At 47.7% G+C, this 17,167-nt stretch overlaps 1 protein-coding gene across 2 annotated transcripts in view; it reads left to right on the top strand.

The window, feature by feature from the left end:
• COL27A1 (collagen type XXVII alpha 1 chain) overlaps window positions 1-7,796 on the top strand; it is a 540,002-nt gene extending 532,206 nt beyond the window's left edge. For both annotated transcript variants that reach the window (XM_040324820.1, XM_040324819.1), the window contains exon 61: window positions 5,535-7,796. In XM_040324820.1, the coding sequence (XP_040180754.1) occupies window positions 5,535-5,681 (147 nt within the window). In that variant the 3' untranslated portion in view covers window positions 5,682-7,796. The remainder of the gene's footprint in view (window positions 1-5,534) is intronic.
• The last annotated feature ends 9,371 nt before the right edge of the window (window positions 7,797-17,167 follow it).

Genomic DNA, 17,167 nt, shown 5'->3' with positions numbered 1-17,167 from the left:
TGTGGCTCCCAAACAAAATTGACGTCCTTTTTTCCCCCCACAAATAGAGCTTTCTTTTGGTGGTATTTGATCACTTCTGCGTTTTTTATTTTCTGCGCTATAAACAAAAATAGAGCGAAAAAATTGAAAAAAAGTCATTATTTTTTACTATAATAAATATCCCCCAAAAAATATATTAAAAAAAACATTTTTCTCCTCAGTTTAGGCTGATATGTATTCTTCTACATATTTTTGGTTAAAAAAAATCGCAATAAGCGTGTATTGATTGATTTGCGCAAACGTTTACAAAATAGGGCATAGTTTTATGGCATTTTTATAATTTTTTTTTTTTTACTAGTAATGGCGGTGATCAGTGATTTTTTTCACGACTGCGACATTATGGCGGACACATCGGACACATTTTTGGGACCATTTTCATAGCGACCAGTGCACCACTGGCAGTGAAGGGGTTAACCACTAGGTGGCGCTGTAGTGGTTAAGTGTTCCCTGCATAGTGTTTCTTACATGTTTGTCATTGTCACTAGTCAGAGGGGGGAGATGCTTGTTAACACAAGCATCTCATCGCGCTATACCCCTGTGAGACGATCGTGGGGATCCCCGCAGCGATAGAGTCCGCGGGACCCGCGGTCCGACTCACGGAGATGGCAGCAGGGTCGCGCGACCACATGGACAGGTATTTAAAGGGGACGTACAGGTACATTGATGTGCCATTCTGCCGACGTATATATATATAGGGGCTGGTCCTTAAGTTGTTAAATAGTTTGTTTTCACCAAGCTGGTCCAAACAAAATATTTCCTTCATTCCTCCATGCTGCACTGGCTGTAAGTACTGCATGTACCTTCAGCTACATAACAGTACACAGTGCTGGGTTCCAGGTGTGAAACAGACTTTGTTTTTCTACCCAGCACAAAATATGAGTTGTTCTGAGCAACGCTCAGCCATTCATAGGCAGCTTTGTATTCTGTGAATGAATACAAAGTTTACTCTGATTGCCTGAGTTGTTAGGATGGTCTGATGGTGTCACGCTCTCCGACTCAGCTTATCAGAGAAAGTTTCGTATTTATTCACAGAATACAAAGCTCCCTATGAATGGCTGAGCTCCACTCAGACCGACTCATATTTTGTCCTGGCTGTGAAGAAGGAAAGTCTGTCTCACAGCTGGAACCCAGCACTGTGTACAGTATGTAGTTGAAGTTACATGCAGTTTTGTATAGTGGTTATGACTGAGGCCTTATAGCCTGAAACGCGTCAGACTTATTTATTGACAAGCAATAGGAAAGGTTATTATTTAAGAACAATGACTGGAGTGCAGGTCATCTTTTTCCTCAGTTTTGTATAGTGCTTGGAGACACTGCAACACTTAAGCCCTGTACACACGATCGGTTTGTCTGATAAAAACAGACCGATGGACCGTTTTCATCGGACAAACCGATCGTGTGTGGGTCCCATCGGTTTGTTTTCTATTGGTGAAAAAAAATATAACATGTTGTAAATTTTTCTTTGGATAAAAGAAACGATAGAAAAAAATTATCGTCTGTGTGGAAGTCCATCGGTCAAAAATCCACGCATGCTCAGAATTAAGTCGACGCATGCTCGGAAGCATTGAACATTTTTCTCAGCACGTCGTTGTGTTTTACGTCACCGCGTTGGACTGATGGTGTGTAGGCAAGACTGATGAAAGTCAGCTTCATCGGATATCTGATGAAAAAATCCATCGGATTAGATTCCATCAGATATCTGATCGTGTGTACTGGGCTTAAGTGAAGGAAATTGTTTGTTTGTGGTCAATGGACTATTTAAAGTGACAGGAAATATGGAAATCAGTTTTAATACATTCTATACATGCAGCTCCCCTTACAGTGAGGGGAAAAAATGATTTGATCCTGTGCTGATTTTGTAGGTTTGCCCACAAAGAAACGATCAGTCTATCATTTTATTGGTAGGTTTATTTTAACATTGAGAGGCAGAATAAGAACAAAAACAATCCAGAAAAACTAATTTCAAAAAAGTTAGGAATTGATTTGCATTTTAATGAGTAAAATAAGTATTTGATCTTCTAAAAATCAGCAATATTTCTGGCTCCCAGATGTCTTCTATACAGATAACGAGCTGAGATTAGGAGAACTCTCTCTCTTAAAAGGAAGTCCTCCTAATCTCAGCTTGTTACCTGTATAAAAGACACCTGTCCACAGAAGCAATCAGATTCCAATCTCTCCACCATGGCCAAGACTCAAGAGCTGCCAAAGGATGTCAGGGACAAGATTGTAGACCTACACAAGGCTGGAATGGGCTACAAGACCATCGCCAAGCAGCTTGGTGAGAGGGTGACAACAGTTGGTGCGATTATTCGCAGATGAAAGAAACACAAAATAACTGTCAATCTCCCTCGATCTGGGGCCAGTGGTTCAATGTCCCTTTGATGCTGTGAAGTTGTCCTGTGCCCTTAGCAGAAAAACACCTCCAAAGCATAATGTTGTCACCTCCATGTTTGATGGTGTTCTTGGGGTCATAGGCAGCCTTCCTCCTCCTCCAAACACTGTGAGTTGAGTTAAAGGGGTTGCTAAAATACCCATCCACTACCTATTTTCAATACCCTGGCTAAGGGAAGGAGGTTCTCACCCAAGATTTGACAGTACATGGCACTTGCACTGTCAACCGGTGACCCTAATGTAATTTACTGGGAGGAATCGCTCTGCTGTTCACATTGTCAGCATTGAACCTGTGGCAGAGGCCTCTGGCATCTTAATCTAATCAGAGCCAAGTCTGTGGCAGAAAGCTTGGTCCTCCCAGCAACCTTAAAGTGGCACTCCAGCTGCCAGGCCTGTGGCAGGGGTCTGTCCGGGGGCACTTCACCCACTCTGGCTAGAGTGGCGACGAACTGTACTACTAGAGAATAGCAGGATTGCTTTTCTCTATCCAAGCCTGATACCGCAAAGTTCCTTTATTTCATCAACCTTTCCTGTCTACCTCAAGTTGATGTTGGTTGTGTTGGGCCGAGAAATAAAGCATTCAGAAAACCTTATCTGCTGATTGGACATTCAATTTCTGCTCTACTCACTACCTTCACCCCTAGACATCACATAGAGGTAACTTAATACGCTGATCCCAAATCAATCAGCGGCTCCTGAGGGGGTAGTGCTACACTGTTAAAATAAACCTACCATTAAAATTATAGACTGATCATTTCTTTGTCAGTGGGCAGACGTACAAAATCAGAAGGGGATCAAATTACCTTGTCTCAACTCTTAAACTCATCATTGTCAATCACAACCAGTAAAGAAGGAGCTGGGGAGGCGCTGAGCCACGCTCTGTGTGTCAATGGACACCCAGAGCAGACTCAACCGTGAGCATGTACGAGTTCTCCCATAGCAAGCAGCGGGGGGCCCCGAGAAGAGGAGGATTGGGTCTGCTCTGTACAAAACCTTTGCACAGAGCAGGTAAATATAACATGTTTGTTTTTAGAAAATAAAACTGATCCTTTACAGTAAGGGTAACTTCTAGTGAGAAATTATGGAGGCTGGCATTGCTGACTTCGCTTTCTAAAAACACCAATGCTTGGCTGTCATGTTTAGTTAAAGGCTTCTGTATTTTTCAAAGTCATTGACAAAGGGAGACGTTTGCAAATTAGGATTTGGGACTTTGGCCTGCCTGGCTAGGTATATGGCTGCCGCATTGTCTACTTCTGCTATGTACAAGGACAGAGAGAAGTAAACATGTCTTAAGCTGCTGATATTGTTCTTGGTATGGCTAAAAGATGAAGGCTTGGGCAGCACAGTGGTGTAGTGGATAGCACATTCACCTAGCAGTAACAGGGTCGCTGGTTCGAATCTCAACCACAACACTACCCCCTCGAGTTTGCATGTTCTCCCTGTGCCTGTGTGGGTTTTCCTCTGTGTACTTCAGTTTCCTCCAACACATGCTGGAAGGTTAATTGGATCCTATCTAAATTGTCTCTAGTGTGTAGCGCTCACCCCCGAAGGAGCCGCTGATTAGTTTGGGATCGGCGTATTAAGTTACCCTCTTAATTTTGTCTAGGGGTGATACTTGTGAGTGTGGATAAAGAGCGAGTGTCCAGACATCAAATAAGTTTCCAATGCTTTATTCCAAGGTCCAACATCAACATGGCACACAATAGAGAAAGGTTGATGAGCATGGATGGAGAGAACTTTAGTATCAGGCCTTGGATATGAAGGAGAGCAAGCCTGCTCTCGGCAATAATTTAGCTCTACTCGTCGCCACTCCAGCTAGAGTGGGTAAAGTGCCCCCAGACAGGCGGTTGCCACGGGCCTGGCAGCCAGAGTGTCACTTGAAAATCACTGGGAGGAACAGGCCCCTGCCACAGGCTTAAAGATTTTAGGTATAAGGGATTGAATAGAATTAATCCTCCCAGTTAGTTCAAATAAGGGTCACCAATTGACAGCTTTAGTGTACCTGTCATGCTACGTGGTGACCGGATCCTCGATGGTTCATCTAGGCCAGGGGTCTTCAAACTGCGGCCCGAGGGCCAGATGTGGCCCTTTGCTAGCCTTAATCTGGCCCTTGGGACACAATTCCTTCCACTGATATGAGGCACTATTCCTCCCACTGACACCAACGATGGGACACTATATCTTCCACAGATACCAATGATGGAATACTCCTCCTCCTATTGACCACCAACCCTGAGACCATATTTATTCTCACTGATGCTGGGCCCGTGACATTTTATGCCCCTGCAGGCCACAATCTGGCCCTCCTAAAGTCTGAAGCACAAAGTGGCCCTTTCTTTGAAAAGTTTGAAGACCCCTGATCTAGGCCTTCCGGACAACCTCTATCTCTAGGTTCTCCCCGAGCTGTTCCCCCACTGTACAGCTCCCAGCTTAGGATCCTCTCAGTGAAGGTCTGAGACCCAGCAAGTCGCTGGGGCCCCTCTCAATGTCAGAGTGAAACTCCGCATGGCGCGCAGCTTCGGTCAAATAGGACACGGTGGCGGGGCCCATGGATGCGCGCACCCTGAAGGTGGATGCCGCACCTGGACCTCGGGCCCCGCACGGAACAGAACAGCTAATGGCGGTTGCCACAGATATACCCCCTCCCAGCATGCCCAACGAGGGAACCACTCCTCTGATTGGCTGCTGGGGGGAAGGTGGGTCTGTCAGGATCCCTCTAGCGCCAACTGTCGCCCAGGGGTGGTAACGCATCCCTGGAGCGCAGACTGACCTACAGGACAGTTCTGAATTGACAAATTGTGAATGGGAGTAAACTAATCCTCCCATTCCCCACTAACTCTGGTGTAGTGCCCATACTGAAAGTAAGGGGGCGCTACATGTGTGTATGTATGAATGTGAGTAAGGGACCTTAAATTGTAAGCTCCATGATGTTAGGACTGGTGTGAATGTATACATAAAAAGCACTGCATAAATTGACGGTGCTATATAAATAAATAAAAAAAAAAAAATAATAATAAAAAATAATGCTTACAGAAAAACAAGTCTTTACAAAATGAGCACTATAATTATTTTAATTGACATGCAAAAAATATTTTTCTTTGCAGTTACAAGACGGGCATTGGCATCAAACGATCTTCACGTTTCGGACACAGGACCCAACTCAGTTACCGATCATTGACGTATTAAACCTCCCTCCATCCAAACCTGGGAAGAACCTTCACTTAGAAGTGGGGAGTGTCTGCTTCTTGTGAACGCCTACTCTGGTTCCTGCATCCACCTAACGTCTTGAACCCTAAAATGACCAGTTATACTGAATGGATGAAGGCTGCCGAGTGACTCGCAAATATTAGTAGAGCTAATCATGTTATCCTGGACCCCAATCCATTGTGCTGCAGAGGAACTTAGACTTGGGGGTTCCCATCATGCCCCACTCCCCCCCCATATCAAAGGAATCTTCAGGGACAGGAAACAGAATAATCATTCTCCAGACTAGCTAACACCCACAGGAAAAGCGTGTTAGCCAAAGAAATGAGGAAAGATAATGAGGTCCACCAGTCACGTGCTTGAGCGATTACACGCAACAAGCCAAAAACACTCTTCAGTCTGTCATTATCCTCCCTTTCTGCCGGGGAGCTGGTAACAGAGAAGAATTTGGGGTAACCTAGGCAGAACGCATTGTGAAGTGCAATATAAGAAAAAAAATATGTAAAAGTAATATATTATTTAATGCGATTAAGAGTAGCTTCTCCCCCCTCCCTCATCTTTCCTGTGAAGGAACAAGAAAACCAAAGTTGTACTTCTTACACAGAGGCGTGACTGATACAACAACGTGAGAAAAAGGCGACCGGTGCTATTCCCCTCCCCCACTGTGAAAATCTCTGGTGCATTGAAGCTTGTTTTATTTTTTTTTTAAAAGCTATTTAAAAGTTTCTGAAGGTGCTGATGACTTCCCACACACATTTGTGGGAGGACACCTGGCTTGTATTATTTTATTTTAATAGGAGGAAGCTATGGTTGCTTCCTTATGTACAGCCCTCTTCACCCCTGAGAGACATTTTCTGGAAAATTTATGTAGGAACTGTCTGATCTCTTGGAATATGCTATATATTACAGGAATTTAGTCTTTTCTAGCGAGACTGGCACTGCAAATGTTTACTTACCATCGTATTCGCACTGAATTTTTGTGATTTTTCTTAGGGGCACGCCAACTAGGCCCCATTCTGTCATTTTGTAGATCCTGAAAATGAAGTTTACATTTAATTGAATTTATAAAAAAACATTTGTCTGAGTAATAGCTCAACTATCCAGAACAAAAAATAGAATTCCAAACAACTTTTAACAATTTTTAATTGGCAAGAAACAAAGAAATGTTTAAAGCACTATCGTCCTTGACTTTTAAACTTGTTGTATCCTGGTAATCTAAACCCTGCAGTGTGCGACTAAAGAGATTCAGGCATGAAGGGGTAAAAAAAATAATAATAAAATGAAGATAAATTAAGAAAAAAATTAATTTAAATTAATCTGTTTATATATTTTAAGGGAATATTTTTGTAGGCTTGTGTTCTGATGAAATTTGTACCAAAGTCATTTTTATTCATAGATATCTTTGTAGATTTTCATTTTTTTCACTGCTTGGTTGTATAAATTGCTTTTACAGAGCTGTATGTTTTTTTTTTGTTGTTGTTGTTTTTGGCCGATTGCTGCTGTTGCCTGTGCATTTTGCTGCCTGCCTGCTTTTTTCACACCAGAAATGGAAAAAAAAAATCATATTTTAATTTAAATGCATCTTGATCCCAGTCCTGGATTTTATTTCCCATGTCTGTCACATTTCTCTTTGCTTTGTTAAAAGAGAATTAATGTTGCTTTTAAAACCCAACTGGCTTTGGAGTAAAATTCTGTAGAGATTTTAGTTTCTATGTGTAAATTTGGAGCTAAAGAGAATTATGTTACCTGTTGTGTTCTATATTATATATTGTAATCTAGGTTGTACTGTACTGAGAATACCATGTTCTATGTTTAGAAAGGTCTATTGGGTATGTTTTTTTTCTTGTAAATGTCAGTTTTGTTTTATGCTTTTTTTTTGTTTTGGGGGGGGGTTCTGTTGTCATATTCCACCAACAAATTCCAAGAAGGCAAGTTTCTTCCAAATACCTCAACATGTGACTTTGGGGCTTTTTCTTTCTTTCCTTCCTGCTCCATTATATGTTGTGTCATTGCACACTTGCATCCTTCATCCTTGCCATTATTTCTCTTTCTTTGCCTCACAGACTTCCTGTCTGCCCCATGTCATTAATCTGTTTCAGGGTGTTGGAATCTCTATTCACATTCGTTTTGTTTAAATAAAACAAAAAAAAAATATTTCAGAATGAGGTTGTGCAGAAAGATCTAATTTTTTGTTTATTGTACATTAACTCTTTCAGTTCACCCAGTTAAAGCCCAACCAAAACTCTTTGCCCCTTTCACAAAGGTGATCCGATCCTCCCGTCAGTTTTTCAGGTGGACCTAATCGGATGGTTCATGTAACCCTATTGACCGGCGAAAGTTAAACAACTTGTGTCCATGTATACCCTCCAATCCGATACGGGCTACTTTAACCACTTAAGACCCGGACCAAAATGCAGCTAAAGGACCTTGCCCCTTTTGCGATTCGGCACTGTGTCTGCCAGGTTTTTGCTATCAGTGCTCACATTGGGGAGAGCTTCTCTGATGTCACAAGGCCATGACATGGGAAGTTTTTGCAGTGGGGAATGACAACCAAAACATTTTTATTTTAGTAGAGTGGAAAAGGGTAAAACATCTGTCATATTTTATGTGCCTCCCACTACAGGTGACACCGTTTCCACTAATTTCTTGTTTTGGTTGTCAAAGAGACAGAATATAAAATGAAATTTAACCATAATCTGCAATACAAACCTGATTGCAGTTTCCTATGCTGTCCAAAAAAAAGTTTTGGCTGGAGCTGGGCTTTAAATTGGACTTGCGTTATTTTGAAATTCGAATACCTTACCTCTTTTTTTTTTTCTAAACAGAAGTCAATCTTCAGACTTCTGTCAAACGGGCACGCTGGAAAATTTTCATTGATCACCAGGTGCAGCCACCGATCTAGTAGGTGCAGCCACTAGATTTATTCTGACAGGGGGGCTCTCCACTGTCAGTAAACAATGTTGGAGAATCTCCGCTGTTCGTACAGTGTTGGAGAGAATCCCAGCTGTCAGTAAAATAACCGTGTATACACAGGTAAGAGGGACAATTTTTAAAGTGACATAATGTGACACAACAAAGTAAAAAGTGGGCCTAACCATTTGAGTATGGTTTAAAGCTTTACCTGTAGCAGTTTTGATCAGAATCCCACCTGGCACTGGAGCATTTATCATAAGGATAGAAACTCATCCAAGAAGGTATTGGTTTTTCATAAAATGATTTATGTATTTGTTTAGCTAGATACAACTTTTACTATGTGCAGTCTATTTAGAGCACAACAAGCCAACAGCTATTGTAGAGATTACAGTGATAAACACCAATTACACTGCAAACACATTTGGCATAAAATATTTAGAAAACATAATTTGACACTGCCGAGTACGGCAAAATCTGTTGTGCCCACTCATTGGATACAGCGCACACATGGGCCACAGTTTTTTTACTCACAAAATATGCTTTAATTACAGCGCAACAAAAACCTCAGACTAATTTTTGTTTTTATTATTAAACCGCTCCATTCCATATACTTTTATGCACACAGTTTACCTTAACCAGGTCCCACCTGGCCTATAGACAAATTAGGGCCAGGCAGGACCGCTCTAGATCAGGGTGGACGTCATATGACATCCTACCTGGAACGTGCCTTGCGCGTATTGCTCTGGTCACAATTTGTAAAATAAAAAAAAGCAAAAACAAATATAATACAAATATTTTTGTTAATCTTTTTTTTTTTTTTTTGTACATACTGTCAGTGTCCCTTATCACAGCCACACCAGTTATAAGATGACCATAGGCGTGCGCACGGGCACACCCTAATCACCCCGTGCTGTCTCCAGAGATCTCCCCAGAAATGCTACATCCATGAGAGTGTGTGGCCTCCGCTGCCTGTGAAACAGTTTCACAGGCAGCAGATCGTGAGAATTGCCAGAGCTTTTCAGCGTATGAAGCTGTCAGATTACCTGCATGTAATGTCATTAAGTCACCAGCTGTCAAAATGATGTCGGGTGTGGGCGGGACTAAACAGCCATCAAACACCAGCCAATGGGATGGGTCTGGGCGACTGCTACATTTATGTGGCTCAGCCCGCTCTGTGAAGCAGCTCAATCATTGGCTGGTGTTGATTGCGATTGGTCCCGCACACCCCCGGCATCGCGGCTGAGTTGTGATGACTTACAAACTCAGCCGCGATGCCGGGGGTGTGCGGGACCAATCGCAATCAACACCAGCCAATGATTCACCGCCCATCCTCTACATCACCGCTGACTTAACAGCTGGTGTCTCTAACTGCATGTAGTGTCATTATCTGACAGCTTCTTACACTGAACAGCTCTGGCAATTTTCACAATATCCTGAATGTGAAACTCCCCCTCTCCCCTATCCGTGCCAACCAATGCTGCCTATCCGTGCCAACCAGTGCTGCCTATCCGTGCCAACCAATGCTGCCAACCAATGCTGCCTATCGCTGCCAACCAATGCTGCCTATCCGTGCCAACCAATGCTGCCTATCCGTGCCAACCAATGCTGCCAACCAATGCTGCCTATCCGTGCCAACCAATGCTGCCAATCAGTACTGCCAATCAGTGCCAACCAATACTGCCAACCAATGCTGCCAATCCGTGCCAACCAATGCTGCCAATCAGTACTGCCAATCAGTGCCAACCAATACTGCCAACCAATGCTGCCAATCCGTGCCAACCAATGCTGCCTATCGCTGCCAACCAATGCTGCCAACCAATACTGCCAACCAATGCTGCCAATCTGTGCCAACCAATGCTGCCAATCAGTACTGCCTATCCGTGCCAACCAGTGCTGCCTATCCGTGCCAACCAGTGCTGCCTATCCGTGCCAACCAGTGCTGCCTATCCGTGCCAACCAATGCTGCCTATCCGTGCCAACCAATGCTGCCTATCGCTGCCAACCAATGCTGCCTATCGCTGCCAACCAATACTGCCTATCCGTGCCAACCAGTGCTGCCAATCAGTGCCAACCAGTGCTGCCTATCCGTGCCAACCAATGCTGCCTATCAGTGCCAACCAATGCTGCCAACCAATGCTGCCTATCCGTGCCAACCAATGCTGCCTATCCGTGCCAACCAATGCTGCCTATTGCTGCCAACCAGTGCTACCTATCGCTGCCAACCAATGCTGCCTATCCGTGCCAACCAATGCTGCCAATCCGTGCCAACCAATGCTGCCAATCAGTGTCAACCAATGCTGCCAACCAATGCTGCCTATCGCTGCCAACCAATGCTGCCTATCCGTGCCAACCAATGCTGCCTATCCGTGCCAACCAATGCTGCCAACCAATGCTGCCTATCCGTGCCAACCAATACTGCCAACCAATGCTGCCTATCGCTGCCAACCAATGCTGCCAACCAATACTGCCAACCAATGCTGCCTATCGCTGCCAACCAATGCTGCCTATCCGTGCCAACCAATGCTGCCTATCCGTGCCAACCAATGCTGCCTATCCGTGCCAACCAATACTGCCAACCAATGCTGCCTATCCGTGCCAACCAATGCTGCCTATCCGTGCCAACCAGTGCTCCCAATCAGTGCCAACCAATGCTGCCTATCGCTGCCAACCAATGCTGCCAACCAATACTGCCAACCAATGCTGCCTATCCGTGCCAACCAATGCTGCCTATCCGTGCCAACCAATGCTGCCTATCGCTGCCAACCAATGCTGCCTATCGCTGCCAACCAATGCTGCCTATCCGTGCCAACCAATACTGCCAACCAATGCTGCCAATCCGTGCCAACCAATGCTGCCAATCCGTGCCAACCAATGCTGCCAACCAATACTGCCTATCCGTGCCAACCAATACTGCCAACCAATGCTGCCTATCCGTGCCAACCAATGCTGCCTATCCGTGCCAACCAGTGCTGCCAATCAGTGCCAACCAATACTGCCAACCAATGCTGCCAATCCGTGCCAACCAATGCTGCCTATCGCTGCCAACCAATGCTGCCAACCAATACTGCCAACCAATGCTGCCTATCCGTGCCAACCAATGCTGCCAATCCGTGCCAACCAATGCTGCCTATCCGTGCCAACCAGTGCTGCCAATCAGTGCCAACCAATGCTGCCTATCCGTGCCAACCAATGCTGCCAATCAGTACTGCCTATCCGTGCCAACCAATGCTGCCTATCGCTGCCAAACAATGCTGCCAATCAGTGTCAACCAATGCTGCCAACCAATGCTGCCAACCAATGCTGCCAACCAATGCTGCCTATCGCTGCCAACCAATGCTGCCTATCGCTGCCAACCAATGCTGCCAACCAATACTGCCAACCAGTGCTGCCTATCCGTGCCAACCAATGCTGCCTATCCGTGCCAACCAGTGCTGCCAATCAGTGCTGCCTATCCGTGCCAACCAATACTGCCAACCAATGCTGCCTATCCGTGCCAACCAATGCTGCCTATCGCTGCCAACCAATGCTGCCTATCCGTGCCAACCAATGCTGCCTATCCGTGCCAACCAATGCTGCCAACCAATACTGCCAACCAATGCTGCCTATCCGTGCCAACCATGCTGCCAATGCGTGCCAACCAATGCTGCCAATCCGTGCCAACCAATGCTGCCTATCGCTGCCAACCAATGCTGCCTATCCGTGCCAACCAACGCTGCCTATCGCTGCCAACCAATGCTGCCAACCAGTGCTGCCTATCCGTGCCAACCAACGCTGCCTATCGCTGCCAACCAGTGCTGCCTATCCGTGCCAACCAATGCTGCCTATCCGTGCCAACCAGTGCTGCCAATCAGTGCCAACCAATACTGCCAACCAGTGCTGCCTATCCGTGCCAACCAACGCTGCCTATCGCTGCCAACCAATGCTGCCAATCTGTGCCAACCAATGCTGCCTATCCGTGCCAACCAATGCTGCCAACCAATGCTGCCAATCCGTGCCAACCAATGCTGCCAATCCGTGCCAACCAATGCTGCCTATCCGTGCCAACCAATGCTGCCTATCCGTGCCAACCAATGCTGCCTATCGCTGCCAACCAATGCTGCCAATCCGTGCCAACCAATGCTGCCTATCGCTGCCAACCAATGCTGCCAATCCGTGCCAACCAATGCTGCCTATCGCTGCCAACCAATGCTGCCTATCCGTGCCAACCAATGCTGCCTATCCGTGCCAACCAATGCTGCCTATCCGTGCCAACCAATGCTGCCAATCAGTACTGCCTATCCGTGCCAACCAATGCTGCCTATCCGTGCCAACCAATGCTGCCAACCAATACTGCCAACCAATGCTGCCAATCCGTGCCAACCAATGCTGCCTATCCGTGCCAACCAATGCTGCCAATCAGTACTGCCTATCCGTGCCAACCAATGCTGCCAATCCGTGCCAACCAATGCTGCCTATCCGTGCCAACCAATGCTGCCTATCCGTGCCAACCAATGCTGCCTATCCGTGCCAACCAATGCTGCCAATCAGTACTGCCAATCAGTGCCAACCAATACTGCCAACCAATGCTGCCTATCCGTGCCAACCAATGCTGCCTATCCGTGCCAACCAATACTGCCTATCCGTGCCAACCAATGCTGCCTATCCGTGCCAACCAATGCTGCCAATCAGTGCCAACCAATACTGCCAACCAATGCTGCCAATCCGTGCCAACCAATGCTGCCTATCGCTGCCAACCAATGCTGCCAACCAATACTGCCAACCAATGCTGCCAATCTGTGCCAACCAATGCTGCCTATCGCTGCCAACCAATGCTGCCTATCCGTGCCAACCAATGCTGCCTATCCGTGCCAACCAATGCTGCCTATTCGTGCCAACCAATGCTGCCAACCAATACTGCCAACCAATGCTGCCAATCCGTGCCAACCAATGCTGCCAATCCGTGCCAACCAATGCTGCCAATCCGTGCCAACCAATGCTGCCTATCGCCGCCAACCAATGCTGCCAATCTGTGCCAACCAATGCTGCCTATCCGTGCCAACCAATGCTGCCAATCTGTGCCAACCAATGCTGCCAATCCGTGCCAACCAATGCTGCCTATCCGTGCCAACCAATGCTGCCAACCAATACTGCCAACCAATGCTGCCTATCCGTGCCAACCAATGCTGCCAATCAGTACTGCCTATCCGTGCCAACCAATGCTGCCAATCAGTGCCAACCAGTGCTGCCTATCCGTGCCAACCAATGCTGCCAACCAATGCTGCCTATCCGTGCCAACCAATGCTGCCAACCAATGCTGCCTATCCGTGCCAACCAATGCTGCCAATCAGTGTCAACCAATGCTGCCAACCAATGCTGCCTATCGCTGCCAACCAATGCTGCCTATCGCTGCCAACCAATGCTGCCTATCCGTGCCAACCAATGCTGCCTATCCGTGCCAACCAGTGCTGCCAATCAGTGCCAACCAGTGCTGCCTATCCGTGCCAACCAGTGCTGCCAATCAGTGCCAACCAATACTGCCAACCAATGCTGCCTATCCGTGCCAACCAATGCTGCCAATCAGTGTCAACCAATGCTGCCAACCAATGCTGCCTATCGCTGCCAACCAATGCTGCCTATCCGTGCCAACCAATGCTGCCAACCAATGCTGCCTGTCCGTGCCAACCAATACTGCCAACCAATGCTGCCTATCCGTGCCAACCAATGCTGCCAACCAATGCTGCCTATCCGTGCCAACCAATGCTGCCAATCCGTGCCAACCAATGCTGCCTATCCGTGCCAACCAGTGCTGCCAATCAGTGCCAACCAATACTGCCAACCAATGCTGCCAATCAGTGTCAACCAATGCTGCCAACCAATACTGCCAACCAATGCTGCCAACCAATGCTGCCAATCCGTGCCAACCAATGCTGCCTATCGCTGCCAACCAATGCTGCCAACCAATACTGCCAACCAATGCTGCCTATCCGTGCCAACCAATGCTGCCTATCCGTGCCAACCAATGCTGCCTATCCGTGCCAACCAATGCTGCCAATCAGTGCCAACCAATACTGCCAACCAATGCTGCCTATCCGTGCCAACCAATGCTGCCTATCCGTGCCAACCAATGCTGCCTATCCGTGCCAACCAATGCTGCCAACCAATACTGCCAACCAATGCTGCCAATCTGTGCCAACCAATGCTGCCTATCGCTGCCAACCAATGCTGCCTATCGCTGCCAACCAATGCTGCCAACCAATACTGCCAACCAATGCTGCCTATCCGTGCCAACCAATGCTGCCTATCCGTGCCAACCAATGCTGCCTATCCGTGCCAACCAATGCTGCCTATCCGTGCCAACCAATGCTGCCTATCCGTGCCAACCAATGCTGCCTATCCGTGCCAACCAATGCTGCCAACCAATACTGCCAACCAATGCTGCCAATCAGTGCCAACCAATACTGCCTATCCGTGCCAACCAATGCTGCCTATCCGTGCCAACCAATGCTGCCTATCCGTGCCAACCAATGCTGCCAATCAGTACTGCCTATCCGTGCCAACCAATGCTGCCTATCCGTGCCAACCAATGCTGCCAACCAATACTGCCAACCAATGCTGCCAATCCGTGCCAACCAATGCTGCCTATCCGTGCCAACCAGTGCTGCCAATCAGTGCCAACCAATACTGCCTATCCGTGCCAACCAATGCTGCCTATCCGTGCCAACCAATGCTGCCAACCAATGCTGCCTATCCGTGCCAACCAATGCTGCCTATCGCTGCCAACCAATGCTGCCTATCCGTGCCAACCAATGCTGCCAACCAGTGCTGCCTATCCGTGCCAACCAATGCTGCCTATCCGTGCCAACCAATGCTGCCTATCCGTGCCAACCAATGCTGCCTATCGCTGCCAACCAATGCTGCCTATCGCTGCCAACCAATGCTGCCTATCGCTGCCAACCAATGCTGCCTATCGCTGCCAACCAATGCTGCCTATCCGTGCCAACCAATGCTGCCAACCAATACTGCCAACCAATGCTGCCAATCCGTGACAACCAATGCTGCCAACCAATACTGCCAACCAATGCTGCCAGTCCGTGCCAACCAATGCTGCCTATCCGTGCCAACCAGTGCTGCCAATCAGTGCCAACCAATACTGCCTATCCGTGCCAACCAATGCTGCCTATCCGTGCCAACCAATGCTGCCAATCCGTGCCAACCAATGCTGCCTATCGCTGCCAACCAATGCTGCCAATCTGTGCCAACCAATGCTGCCTATCCGTGCCAACCAATGCTGCCAACCAATGCTGCCTATCCGTGCCAACCAATGCTGCCAATCCGTGCCAACCAATGCTGCCTATCCGTGCCAACCAATGCTGCCTATCCGTGCCAACCAATGCTGCCAATCCGTGCCAACCAATGCTGCCAATCCGTGCCAACCAATGCTGCCAATCCGTGCCAACCAATGCTGCCAATCAGTGTCAACCAATGCTGCCAACCAATGCTGCCTATCGCTGCCAACCAATGCTGCCTATCCGTGCCAACCAATGCTGCCAACCAATGCTGCCTATCCGTGCCAACCAATGCTGCCAATCAGTGTCAACCAATGCTGCCAACCAAAGCTGCCTATCGCTGCCAACCAATGCTGCCTATCCGTGCCAACCAATGCTGCCAACCAATGCTGCCAATCCGTGCCAACCAATGCTGCCAATCCGTGCCAACCAATGCTGCCTATCCGTGCCAACCAATGCTGCCAATCCGTGCCAACCAATGCTGCCAATCCGTGCCAACCAATGCTGCCAATCCGTGCCAACCAATGCTGCCAATCCGTGCCAACCAATGCTGCCAATCCGTGCCAACCAATGCTGCCAACCAATACTGCCAACCAATGCTGCCTATCCGTGCCAACCAATACTGCCAACCAATGCTGCCTATCCGTGCCAACCAATGCTGCCTATCGCTGCCAACCAATGCTGCCAACCAATACTGCCAACCAATGCTGCCAATCTGTGCCAACCAATGCTGCCTATCGCTGCCAACCAATGCTGCCTATCGCTGCCAACCAATGCTGCCAACCAATACTGCCAACCAATGCTGCCTATCCGTGCCAACCAATGCTGCCTATCCGTGCCAACCAATGCTGCCTATCCGTGCCAACCAATGCTGCCTATCCGTGCCAACCAATGCTGCCTATCCGTGCCAACCAATGCTGCCTATCCGTGCCAACCAATGCTGCCTATCCGTGCCAACCAATGCTGCCAACCAATACTGCCAACCAATGCTGCCAATCAGTGCCAACCAATACTGCCTATCCGTGCCAACCAATGCTGCCTATCCGTGCCAACCAATGCTGCCTATCCGTGCCAACCAATGCTGCCAATCAGTACTGCCTATCCGTGCCAACCAATGCTGCCTATCCGTGCCAACCAATGCTGCCAACCAATACTGCCAACCAATGCTGCCAATCCGTGCCAACCAATGCTGCCTATCCGTGCCAACCAGTGCTGCCAATCAGTGCCAACCAATACTGCCTATCCGTGCCAACCAATGCTGCCTATCCGTGCCAACCAATGCTGCCTATCCGTGCCAACCAATGCTGCCAACCAATGCTGCCAATCCGTGCCAACCAATGCTGCCTATCGCTGCC

The sequence above is a fragment of the Rana temporaria genome, chromosome 9, assembly GCF_905171775.1.
Source record: "Rana temporaria chromosome 9, aRanTem1.1, whole genome shotgun sequence".
In the NCBI taxonomy this organism is placed as follows: Eukaryota; Metazoa; Chordata; class Amphibia; order Anura; family Ranidae; genus Rana; species Rana temporaria.
The sequence above is the reverse complement of the archived record's forward strand: the minus strand, read 5'-3'. Positions and strand labels throughout refer to the sequence as shown.